At 33.7% G+C, this 13409-nt stretch overlaps 1 protein-coding gene across 5 annotated transcripts; it reads right to left on the bottom strand.

Annotated features, from left to right (window-relative positions):
* Positions 1-1708: 1708 nt before the first annotated feature.
* On the bottom strand, positions 1709-7803 carry LOC114271588 (double-stranded RNA-binding protein 4). Of its 5 annotated transcripts, none has more exons than XM_028213199.2 (7): positions 7487-7679; positions 5865-6127; positions 5132-5182; positions 4618-4828; positions 2731-3157; positions 2337-2419; positions 1709-1991 (listed from the first exon to the last, which is right to left on the bottom strand). In XM_028213199.2, exons 1-6 carry the CDS (start codon positions 7566-7568, stop codon positions 2362-2364), a joined length of 1092 nt encoding a protein of 363 aa, XP_028069000.1. In that variant the 5' UTR covers positions 7569-7679; the 3' UTR covers positions 1709-1991; positions 2337-2361. The 5 variants fall into 5 exon arrangements, with proteins under 5 accessions (XP_028069000.1, XP_082723504.1, XP_028069001.1 ...); XM_082867378.1 differs by having other exon boundaries at positions 5132-5174; positions 7487-7646; XM_028213200.2 differs by lacking the exon at positions 7487-7679 and adding an exon at positions 7137-7325.
* Positions 7804-13409: the final 5606 nt, after the last annotated feature.

Raw genomic sequence — 13409 nt, 5'->3', positions numbered from 1 at the left:
GGGTGGTAAAAAAAAAAAACTCAAAACGGAAACACAGTTTTTGTGTTTTCATTTTTTGGACAAATTTATAAACTGAGACCACTGATTTATAAATCAAAAATTTTACCAAACAAGTTTTTATTTGAGTTTTTAAAAATTTTGTAAATATAAACAGAAAACTGCAAACGTAAGTGTTACCAAACGGCATCTTAAGATATAATATATGGCTGGTTTCGTTCTCAAAAAATCGTTCTCAAAAAAAAAACCAATGAAGGAAAGAAAAAATAAAAGATTACGAATTTGTTTAGTATAACAATGATTGGAAAAAAAAAAAATTTATTGTCCAACTCATCAATGTTGTAACTAACATTCCAATTTCCTGTAAAAAACATTCTAATTTCTTGTAAAAAGCACAAATAGAAGAAAATTTAAAGTTGTTCATTTAAGGAGAACAACCAAAAACACCTCTCCAATCTCCACTGTGAGAAAGGATTGGTCTATTTAGTCGTTACTTGAAGATAAGTATTTAAGAGTGGAAAGTGAAAGTGAGAATCAAATTGCAAAATCCATGGTTTAACAACACAAATAAAATGGAAATGAAAATTTTCATTATGCTTTAACAACAAAATTAAAACGAAAATATAATATCTTTGACACGCATAAGCTAATCCTAAAGGAAAAGAATCATGATTGGTAGCTTGAATTTCGTTCCGAATGGCTCGAATTTTGACTTGCTAGATGACTCGAATTTTGACTTGCTAGATGACTGGTTGTTCGGCGAGAAGATTGACAGCCACAATTGACAAGATGACAACCGCAGTAGACAAGTGTTGCACCGGTCGACCGGTACGCACAAATTCGGACCAACTCAATTCGAGCTACCAATCTTTATTGAAAGGAAAAACTGTTACAAGTTATATTTTAATTGACATCTTCCCCAACTGATTGCACTGGTTAAACACAAATCAATCACATCCTCTGTTGTCGCAACATTTCAGAAGCTATATATATACACACACATAAATTCAACAAGTACCAAAAACTATATCAATGCTCATATATCCAGATTTATGACAAACTACCAGTGGTGGGAGCATTTGTGTTCTGCTCATACATGTCTAGGGATCAGAACCATGCACCCCTGCCTTCTGTGTTACTCCTAGCTGACATTCTTGCAATTTCAACATCTTTCCCCCATAATATATATATATATATATATATATATGAAAACTCTTAATAAAACATATCATACAATTAATATATATAAATATAAAACATAACACGCTACATAATTCATCAGAGCACCTGCAATTGGATCCTAGAATCTCTTATGTTTTGATCTCTTGTTACCCTGGGGGAGTTCTACATTGAGCAAAGGAAGATTATGATCTTATGTGAGGGAAGACAGTATCATAGGACTGACATATACCCTAGGGCTTTGGCCTGTAATTACCTGGTATATGTGAGGCGGGAGGCCACAGATGAAGCCCTAGACACTCAAGGTGATAACCCAGCTACCATCTCATAAAGATTTCATTTGTGGTGTGCTCTAATTGGGCTCACCCAAATGAGCAGTGCAATTAACCATACTATCAAGCAGGGATTAGGAGCAAATCTGTTAATACTGTGTCACGTGGGAGACAAAACATGCAAAATTTTCAGAATCTCAAAATTATTATTTTATTTCCTCCTCTTTCCTCTCTTCGTCAGCAACCAAACAGAGCCTCAATCATAAAACAGGAGCTTATATCATAAAAAAACATGGAATACCATATTTACAAGAGTCCAACCATACTGCCACTTAACAACAACAAGAGATCACCAGCAACATAACCAACACAGTATGTCTGATTTGTCCTACATGTCATGAGAATTATAGGAAAGAGTTCAATGCTCAACAAGAAAGAGGGAGGTTTGAGCTACACCTACAAAATACATACAAAAATGGTACGTGCTTCTCGTTGGATTATTGAACATGGGCTTGATTCTACGCAGCACAGCAGCATGTAAACCTGCATTTTCCCAGGAGAATGTATATTACTTGAGCAGAACAAATATGCTACAGAAGCACCTATTGAAGAGAGCAGTCACAATGCAACTGTGCTACTTGATCACAGAACAGAGACAATATGGGTAGGCCCAACTATTGTCTATATTCTGTAATCTATTATGTGAATGGATTCTGTGCAACTAGATTTATTGAATATCCTCGTAGATTCATATCAGAATGTGTGGAAGGGAAAACTTAATTAGTAGAGACAAATTGCAAATTAATTTGCAATAGAGAACATTGTCTGATTAAAACACCATTTTTACAAAAGCTCCAACAACAAATATGAGGTAGGTTCAGAATATACGGATTTTTGTTTTCTTGTGTGCTACTCATTGGCCAACTGAACAAGGAGGAACTTGACTCAAAGGCACCATAGCAACTGGGAGCCTGTATTTCAAAAAAAAAAAAAAATGAATCTAGATTAAGCACCAAAAATAAAAGAATTATGAAATTTGTTAAGAATGGTTCTCAAACAATTAATAAATCAATGAAACTTCACCATACAGTAGTGGCAAAAACCATAAATACAAGTATGAAACCATTAACATATAGCAGAGAAGGTAACATAGAAGTTGTAAACAACACATAATGAAACCCACAGCACACACGTAAATTGCCGAATATCACACCAAAAGTTCATTAACCCAAAAACAATTACCACAATAGAAATACTTCTATTAATGGGAGATATTACTTACTGAGCATCAAGCTGGACATTCTTTTTAGCCTTCTTCTTGTTCTTACGTCTTCGCTTTCTTGCAGAACTTGAACCAAGATCCAGGGGCTGTTCCAGGACAGGAGGCACAGATACAATAGGAGGATTAATTGCCTCATGTGATGGTTCTGATTTAAGTTCCTTGAATTCATGGAAAGACTGTTGAATTGCTTGAATATTAGTGAGTTGGCCCGAGCAAGTCTCTGAAATTGCAGTGCTTGGCACGTCCCTAGTACCCCCAGTAACTTCGACTTCTTTCCCCTTACCTAGTGGGGAGCTTAAGGTGTTTGCTGCCACAGGTGTAATGCCATTGAGCGTGTTGTGCAAGTCCTTAACTTTATGCAATGCAGCATAAAGCCTGAATTTAGACTTGATGATCTCGAAGATAACAGTTCCGGGGTCAGAATTACCTGCACAATAGAGTCAACAATTCATTCACACAACACACACTATGTTATGTCTACTAGATTTATATGAAACGGGAACACTTCTCAACACTTGCCCTTCTTACAAAAATCAATTTCCCCAAATAATTCAGACAAAAGCTTTATTGAGTTAACTATTAGAGATTTTAATTAAATTTTTTGCTATATCTTAAAAAGAGCGTAAATTGCACTAAACCCCACTGAGATTTGAGAATTAGACACTAAACTCTCTCTCCCCCCCCCCCCCCTCTGTTAAGTACCATTGATAAATAGGCTTATAACAGTCAATTTTCCATTCAAAAAAATAAAAAATAAACCAAGTATTGCAATGGATTATATGTATACTACAAACACTATGTAATTTTTGAAATAAAATAATTATAAGCCATGTGGAAATCGAGTCAAATATGTTGTTCCATTACTATCATGTTTGGGCACTAACCTCTCTCTCTCTCTCTCCACCATCACAAAACTCACCATGCCACCCTTCACCACCAATCCCCTAGCAAACTTACCATGCTCAGGTAGTATTAGCTTTTTTTTTCCCTTTTCTACAGAAATTCACACACACACACACAAAAAAAAAAAACAACTTTTCTAGACAACTTTCACAAACACTTCCACAATAAAATAATTCCCAGCTTCCTTAAAATATGATTTAATTTACTTTTTATCTATAGAAAACCTGATCATAAGTTGACCTTATTGTTCCAAGCACCTAATGGATCTTCTTTCTTTTCTTTCTTCTGTTTTCATTTATAAAGATGGGGTGCAAACAGGTTGTTGTAACTTGTATTATTCATTTGTATGACAGTCGGAACTATTGCTGGTCCCAATGAAATCTCAGTATTGATCTTGATCATCTTCAATGGCGTTGTTTTCCATTTTTATCCTTTATTATTTGAGGACAAAAGGATAGACAATGATGAAAAGTTGGATAACTCAAGCAAAATAAAAGGAGAGAAGTGGAAATGGTGTAAAGGAGTAATAAATCATTTATTCTATGAAATAAATTATTACAAACAATTGGGTCATCACCTTACAAGTGTGAAAGAATGTCCAAATCAAATGATTCTAACATCATATAGTCAATTCCATTTATTTTCATAATGACACTCTCTCATCTTCTTGCTTGGTGACAGGTTTACTAGCAAATCCAAAAGAAAACAATAAATTAAACTCACACAAGACCTAGTTCCTTTGACGCCATGTTTCTGTATCCTAGCAGGTTCCATTTAGTTGATTAATTAGGTGCACACACACACACAAGAAAGAGGAGGGGAAAAAAAAAAAAACGTTAGTAACTGAAACATCCAGAATCCAGCTTATATGCATACACAACCACAAATAAATGCATACATGTAGAGAAAGACACACATACAGATAGCTTCTCCACATATTTTGATTGAACAATGAACTTGTAAATAAGGGTTGAGAAGGGATACCCAAAACAGATAAGATAACAGCCCGTGCTGCCAACTGCTCGGCCTCTTTCTTATTTCTTCCTGCCTCACCAGTATACATAACACCATTGAATATCAAAGAAGATACAAAAACTGGAAGCAACCCCCCTGGCTGAATCGTATTATAAGTGGGTTTCTCTAGATTCGTCTTGACTGCATATTCATTGAGGATAGACTTGCAAAAGACTGTGTCCTGGATGAACGAAATGAGAGAGGAAAAAAGAGGAAAAAGACTCAGACATTGACCAAAAAAGGAAAAGGGAAAAGAAAGAAGAATTTGAATGTCAAAAAAATGGAAAATATAGAAAACAAAATTAAACCTACTTAGCACCAATCAATACATTGAAGATTACACATATCTTCATTTCCATTCATTCCTTCTACAAGTATATATTATGCAAGGGCAAAAGACAACGACATATCTCATATTTAATGTTTTATAATCACAGAAAATAACAGGGGCTACTAAATCAGATTTGATTGACCTCCATTTTACCTCAATAAACGCTATTGGACAAGCCCAATTTGACCCTTCAATACTGCAACACTTGCACACACAGACAAAGCAAATATTGTCAAGTAGATACCATTCAGGCATCTATTCACAGAAACCACAAAACTTCATGCAGCTACCTACCGCATCATACAGGAAATTGGTCTCCAAAACTTGATGATATACATATGTAAGGTGATTCAGCCATCTATAAATGAACTATATGTAAAAACTGTTCTGAAACAACAGAAAAAAATATATCACAGAGTTTCAATAATGTGACAATCAAAGACTATGATATGCCAATCAACAGAAATGAAACTGACAGATATGGTTTGATCCAGGGTCCAAGGAAATGTTTGCAATTTTCCAATTATAATTATAGCAGTATACAACCAGTATGTAATAGGAATGGGAGAACCTAGATTCCATAGTTGACAATTCTTTTGAGACCTCGTTCCAATTAGACAGAGAAGAAACATGCGTGCAAAAAAACCACAGTGGGTATTGACTAAAATTCAATTGGAACTTAGCCAACAATCAAAACATTTAAGTGGTAAGTCGCAAAAGAGAACATTTTCTAGAGGATATGAAAGCCACAAGCTAGTGAGTCAATTAATCCTTTTACAACAACAAAACCAAAGTTAACTTAGTAACTTGAAATGTAAAACTATTGCAAGTTACAAAACTCCAGGTCACCAAACCAAACTTAGTAAGTTGAAATTTAACCACATACCTCACGAATAAGATGACAAACTTCATCTTTTATCTTTTGTGCTGTACCATCCAATGCAATCTTGGCAACATCTTGTTCTGCAGCCTTTCGATTTGAAAATGTGAATGGAGATGTGTAGTATGCTCCATTTACTAGAACAGTAGACCTAAACCTTGGCGGATTCTGGCCTTCTACCTTAATTGTATTATATACTGGGAGGTCTATGGCTGATCTTTGAGTGTACTCTTGCAAACGGTTCTTGTACATTAAGTGTTCAGGGAGATCTAGCAAAATAAGGCAAATAAATTATACCAAAATACAATTTGTTAGTTACAGTGAATTGAAAGCTTTACTACTTAAATAAGAGTGATGTCGAATTGAAATGCAAACCCTAATTTTCTAATGGCAATCGATAATGAACTAGTGAATTTTCAGGCATTGCAACCCTATCCTACTTTCAAAAAGTAATAAGATCAATGAAAAAATTCAGTTGAAGAAAAAAGCAAAGCTGCAAGGTTGTCACATCACATAAGTATGAAAATCTCACTATAGAAAAGTGAACAGTCCACATATAGTAAAGGCTCTAAATGCAAATTTTGGCAGATGTATTTCAAGAAGCTGCATAATATGATGGGAGAATTCTCGAAGTATAACACAAACATACCAATAGGTACATACACACACATATAGATAAATATATACTAAGAAGCACAAACATGGACACGGACACGGACACGTGGCACGATATGAACATGCGAACATGCAAATTTTCAAAAACACGTTGGGGAATACATGCAAAACATATAATTTTATATATTTATTATATGCCACATTTTTGGATATTTAATATTTATTTTATGTCAAAATATTTAATTTTATCAAATGTATTAACCTTAGATATGCTATTTTTTACAAAAAAAAAATTGGAAGAAGTGGTCCTCTGTGTGCCCCAAGTGTCCCAGGTATCCGTGTTGTACGTGACCTCCGGAGAGGTTTCTGTGCTTCATAGTGTATATATGTATATATATTTTTCCGTTGCTCAGCAAATAGCTGTACATACACTGGAGGAAGATCACTAAGATCACCGCCAAGGATATTATCAGAGTAACATCAAGTTTGAAGAAGGTATTAAGAAAAAAGTGAAAATCTCGTTTGAACTTTGAAGTTGTTCAAAAAGAGTGCCATAACAAACATTTTTCGTAAGTCCCACAATATTTTGGCAAAAAACTACAGAGCTATTTACAATTAATATGTATAAATATAGCTGTACATCTGTATGCATAATGCACATACCTACATAAAACTCTAAAAATGAACAAAATAAATTAGATGAATCTGCTGCACAGCCCATGAAATTGAAGTGACACTCAAAATGCAATCTTCTTCTTTCACAAAAAAGACAACCAAAGTTTTCGTTTAAAAAAAAAAAAACTCAAACCAGCAATGGTAATACAAGTGAGAGAACTCAAATTGGCCTTATTTTCCTCAGAAAAGACTCAATCTCAATGAATCACATATAATACAATTAATGCATACAATGACGTTATATCCGTAAATTTATTTATTTTCGTTTATTCTGTGGCATTTTCTTTGCAACCAAACAAACCGAGAAAATGAAGGGAAAGTGTAGAGATGAGGCTTACTGGTGGTGGAGGATTGAGTTTGAGGTGTACGCTCCAACACCACGAGTTGAGGATCTTGGGACTCTGTATTTTGCGCAGACATGATTGAAGAGAGAAGAGAGAAGAGAGAAGAGAATCAGATTATTCACTGTTTACGACTCACTCAGATATGGCTAGGGCTTCTTCAATCATGCGTCTTCTTTTTTAATGACAAGTTTCTCTCCGGTCCTGTGCGGTTCCAGGAAGTGCAGTCTGGTCTGGCCCGGCCGTGAGTACTACACGTGTCGTGCGGAGATTGGAGGAATTCGGGTTTGTGGGCTCACTTTGGGTGCTTGACGGTAAAAATTTTAGGGATTGTTTGGGATGGACTATATAACTGTATTTTTTTTATTTTTTATATAAAAAAAATAGAGAAAAAAAAATGATTGTTTATGATAATTTTTAAATTTTTTATGAAAAAATAGGTATTAAAATATTGTATAAAATAACAAAATTACTGTATTACTCCTATATCTTATGCGTACTGACAATGACAGTTGCAAGACCAGTACGGATTGCTTTGAAATGAGATGGTGCCTTCGGAAGATATATATATATAGGATGAGGCTTCTCACCAACCCTTCATCGGACTGGAGAGTACTGTTGGGCCCATGGAGGGCTCACCACAAGTCCCGTTTCAATAATTTGAACCATGCAATGTGTACAACTCGTCGAGTACTATATATCTGTAAGAAATCACATTGATCGAAAATCAATAGCTATGTGATCAAATCAGCTTTGTATGGAAAAAAATAGATGATGAAAAATAAATAACTGACAAAAATCTAATTTGATCACATAGCTATTAATATCCGATCAACATAATTTTTTACAAGTATATAATACTCAACGAGTTCTACACATTCAACGGTTCGAATTATCGAAACAGGACCTGTGGATAGCCCCTATAGGCCCAACAATACCCTCCAGTTTAATGAATATATATATCTAATTTTTTCATAAGATATATAAAAAGTACCCTCACGGGCCCACACGTGAGCTTGTACCATCAATGGAGGGTACAATTTTGGCTTGTACTTTTTTTTTTTTGATAATTTTTTTGTGAATAGTGATAATTTTTTGACTTTTTGTCTTTTATAGACTATCCCAAACAAACACTTAAGCCAAGTTTGGCATTCTCAAGAAAATCTAAAAAGCCATAAAGTCACTAAAAAAGTAAAAAAGTTCATACTATTTACCTCTTTTTGAGGGAAATATCTCAATTGAAGAAAAAAAATATAAAAAAAAAACAGCGCTGCACAGGTACGGTGCAGCCGCACATCCCAGACAAAAAGTTACGTGGCACACTGTGTCAAAAAAAAAAAAAAATTGAAAAGTGACATAAAGTGTACTGCCAGTACTGCACTCTCTTGTCAGTGAGGGCAATTTCGTAATTTTTCAATTTTATACAATATTTTAATACACATTTTTTCATAAAAAGTCAAAAAGTTAACTCAAACATCCATATTTTTTTCTCAACTTTTTAGTCCAAAAAAAACAAAAAGTACACTTATTTAGGACACCCCAAACAACCCCTTAGTCTCTTTTAGGCTCAAATTTACAAAAAGATAAAATAAGTTAAAATAATTAATAAGATAAAATGTCACATCAAATCCATAATCATTTCACTTTTTTTTTCATAAATAATACATTCAACTATAAAAAAATCTAATCATTCTCCCAACACACAAAAATTTTAGCCTACTAAAATAGTCAAAAAATAAAATAACCTACTAAAATAACAATTTTCTAAACACTCACTTTGGGTGTATTTGGTAAAACTTATTTGCAGCTTAAATCAACTAATAGTTTAAAATAAGCCATGTTGGAGTGTTTGATAAAAATTATGAGAAATGGATTATAGCTTAACTTAAGGCATTTCAGCAATAAATCTATTAAGTTGGTTCCCAAGTGTTTTTGAAAACTGATTATGTGTGCAGTTATTTGTTAAGGCGTGTAATGACTTAAATGCCCCACAGATATTTCAACTATTACCAAAAACCCACTATATAAGCCTTGTTTTCAACACTGTTCACTTGAGAGAGAGAGAGAGAGACATAGACGATTTTCGGTGAGGGTGATTTATGGCTCCTCAACACTGTTTTCGACTCCCTCCCTCTCTCTCTCTCTCTCTCTCTTTTATACACACACACACAAACGAACCAAAGCTCTCCCTCTCCCACCTCTCTCTCTCTTCATCGCGCATCAACACCGTTTCAGACCGCGCGACTAGGTTTTCACGAACGAGCTCTCTCTTTCTCTCTCTCTATCGAGATCTGAAACCGAAAATCATCTCTGGCGTTCACTTTTTATCCGCTGCCTCTCACACCTGCATCGATGGCTTGCGCATCAACACCGTCATATTAACGCCGTTTTAGACCGACGGCTAGGGTTTTGCGAACGAGAGCTTCGTGATTGGGATGAAGAAAAAAATGAGAATAAGGGTTTTGCAGACCGACAGGTAGGGTTTTGCAGAACCAGCTGGTCACCGATCTAAAACAGTGAAGAAAGGAGGAGGAGAATAAGGGGGGCCAGCGGCGTACGGATTGAGGAGAATAAAGAGGCCGGTGGCTAAGGTTTTGTAATAAAAAAAAAATTGATTGTTTAATGAAAAAAAATTGATTACATTAATTGATACTAATTAATAATTTTAGTATTAATTGATACTAATTAATGAAATCACAATTAATATAAAATACATGAATATAATTAATATGTAAGAAGAGAAGAACAAAAAAGAAGAGAATAAAAAATAATTAAGAGAAGGAAAAAAAAAAGAAAGAGAATAAAATAAGGAGAAAAAGAAAAGAAAATAAAATGAAGAATTTAAAAAAAAAAAGGGCAAAAAGGACATTATACAGCAACAGATTATTTTACAGCTTTATTCAACCAAACACTACTCTGCTAATTAAATCCATAATCTCACAGCTGCACCAAACAGGTTAACAGCTTATATTTAAAATTATAATCTATAATCTGTTAAATTACATTCTATAATCACTTTAGCACAGTTCTACCAAACGGGGTCCTTATTTGACAACTTATGAAAAAAATTGTAGGAAAATAAAGTGATGATGTGATAACAAATAAATTATTTATCTAGGTTTTGTTTAAGGATTATATATTTTAGTCAAAATGTCATTATAAGTTGTCATATTACTTTTTCTGCATATTATTTTGAAAAAAATAAAAAAATTATTAAAAAAAGCTTTTTCCCATATGAGACCTTAGATGGTTGTCAAACCATCCCTTAGTTTGTAATATTTTTGTATCAATTGTATAGAATTTTTTTAACAGAAATTAATTGATTTATAATTATATACATTTAAATAATAAATAATAAATCATAAATCATAATATCATATCATAGGAGTCTTAAAAATAATGTTTTTTTTTCTTATTTTTTCTTTTTTGGGTAGGTATTTTCTTATTTTTTCATGTCTTATTCTATATTCAATATCAATTGTATATTATTCTATATTATAAATTTGTCGTTTAAATTTTATAATGATTCTATATATTAAATTATACGTTATTTCTTACATTATTTTATATAATTACAAATCACATGAAGAAAAAACTGTACAACAATGATACGCTTGAAGAACCTCTAAAGTTTGGATTTACAGCTTGAGTTAATTTTTCAATTGTTAAATAGTAAGGTTTTTTTTATATTTTGACATCATATTACAGATGATTAATCACTTCACACACTGAGATACATAAATCGATTTGATGTTTTTATTATTTTTTCTTTTTGAGTTTAGATATTGGTACGTGATTATTTATTGATTAGTCGTTATTTAATTTTTTTTATATAGTTTATATTTTAATTTAATTAAGAGAGTTTATTTTATAATTTTATAATTATATATATCATATAAAATCATTATGTGATAATCCAATTACAACATAATTATATTTAATTTTTTTAATAAATTTTATATAATTTATATTTTTACATATTTTTATTTTCCAAATGAATATAAAAGAAAATTAAATAGTTAGAATTACTTTTAATTTTATGTTACTAATTCTTCTTCTAATTTAACTATTATTTTTAATATCGAAATAAGTATTTATTTTATTATTTATAATTTAATATATATCATATAAAATTATTATATAATAATTACACTTCTATAATATGATACAATTAAAATTATTAAAATACACAAATAATTTAAGTAAAATTAATATATACAAGTATTCAAGTAACAATTTTATAGAATGATAGGGTCAATATTATCAAAATAAATAATTAAAATCGTACTTTAATTTTAAATTTAAATTATTCTTTTATAACACACATTGTATCATTAAATATTTATAAAAAATATAAAATAAAATAAAAAACACATGCGTTGTATAGGTCAAATTCTAGTATATTATTAAAAGTAATGTGTTTTTCTACTTTTAGGTGGCACATTACAATGCTTATTGTAGACACCCCATTTTTGACCGTCCTCAAGGCTTGGACGTCACCGTTTGAACACTCGGTGATCATCCATGTTCGTGTTCGTCTTGAGTTCTCGGAGGTCTCGGCCACGCGCCTTGCCTCAAGACCTCTCGACTTGCCTGTTTTGTGTTTGGTTTTGCACCAAACACTTGTGTTTTGCTTTTGAGGAGCAGGAAATGGCTTGCTGGCCATCCCCACATCTCACCGGCCATTGTTTTGTTGCCATCGGCACTCTGTTTGGTCGGTCGACCATTTATTTGGTCAATTTGGCATTTTTGGCTGGCTGGCCGACCACTGTGCATCTGCTTTTGGCAGATATTTTGTGCCAGCTGTGCTAGCTAGCACCCACTTTGCACCCCCTCCACACACGTGTATGGAGGGATTTCACTCTTGCTTAGCTTGTTTTGTAAGCTTTGCAAGAGTGATCCTCTATAAAGGGAGGCCTTCTCCTCCCTCCTTAGGGTTAGAGGGTTGAGTTCCAGAGCTCTGGATTAGGGTTAGCATAGTTGTATCTATTCTATCTCTATATCTCCCTCTCTTCCATATTGTGTGTGTATTAAGGTGTTTTGTTCATAGTTTTGCACACAAACACCTAGAGTTACACTTTCCTTTAGCTACTGAGGTACTAAGGAGTGATTTTCAGAGTTCTTGAGTGGATTCGAGCTTGAGGAAGCAGCTAGAGCTCAGTTCTCGAAAGGGGTCTCCAAGAGTAAGAACTTTGCTCTTTATTCCCCATTTTTGCATAGGCTTTTAGCTATCCTTGCATCTGTTTTTAAGCTTAACTTATAACATATAAAAGTTCTGATTTTAAGTGCTTAAAATAGTTGTTTAAGGTTGTTTTGGTGTTTGGGGTTGTTTGACCCCTCTTAGGCCTTGTTTGGCCCCTATTTTGTGCTATTTTGGTGAGCTCCGGGACCACCTTGTTTGGGCCTCCTCACCACTAAAATCCAGAGGGATTTCAGTGGTGGGGATGGTGCTTTAAGGTCCTAAGAAGGAGAGGGCCATCCCCTCTCCTTGTTGCCTTCAAAAGTTGTCATTTTAGGCTCATGTGTGAGCACCATTGTTGAGTTCATGTTGGCCATGTCTTAGCTAGTATTTGTGCTTATTTTTTCATGATATAGCACTGTTTTAAGTTGGTTTAGACACACCATGCTTGCTTTGTATACTTGTCTTGTAATGCCTTGAATTGCCTTAACATGCATTGTGCTTTGAGCCTTGTTTCTAGCATGTTTTTGGCCTAACTTTGTGAAGCTTTTATGCATGTCTTAGTATGCTTGAGGTCTATTTGGAGTTGTTTTGGCCATCCATGACATCATTTGTATAGCCACCTTGCATTTTGTCTTGTTAGCCTTGGGTGTGTGAGTGTTGAGCATGCATTACTTGGCTTGTTTCAGTGGTTTGGCACCACTTATAATATCATTTCAGTCCTTGTGGTATGCTTGTATG

The sequence above is a fragment of the Camellia sinensis genome, chromosome 4 (genome assembly GCF_055761805.1).
Source record: "Camellia sinensis isolate YWXY chromosome 4, ASM5576180v1, whole genome shotgun sequence".
NCBI lineage: Eukaryota > Viridiplantae > Streptophyta > Magnoliopsida > Ericales > Theaceae > Camellia > Camellia sinensis.
This window is presented reverse-complemented; position numbering and strand designations above follow the sequence as displayed.

What these genes read in the sequence shown, in the direction of transcription:
- LOC114271588 (XM_028213199.2), bottom strand. Translation starts at nt 7,568, where the DNA reads ATGTCTGCGCAAAATACAGAGTCCCAAGATCCTCAACTCGTGGTGTTG. An exon ending in TTTGTCATCTTATTCGTGAG is followed by an intron (nt 5,183 to 5,864) that starts GTATGTGGTTAA and finishes TGTGTGTGCAAG; the next exon opens with TGTTGCAGTATTGAAGGGTC. An exon ending in TGTTATCTTATCTGTTTTGG is followed by an intron (nt 3,158 to 4,617) that starts GTATCCCTTCTC and finishes TCTATTGTGCAG; the next exon opens with GTAATTCTGACCCCGGAACT.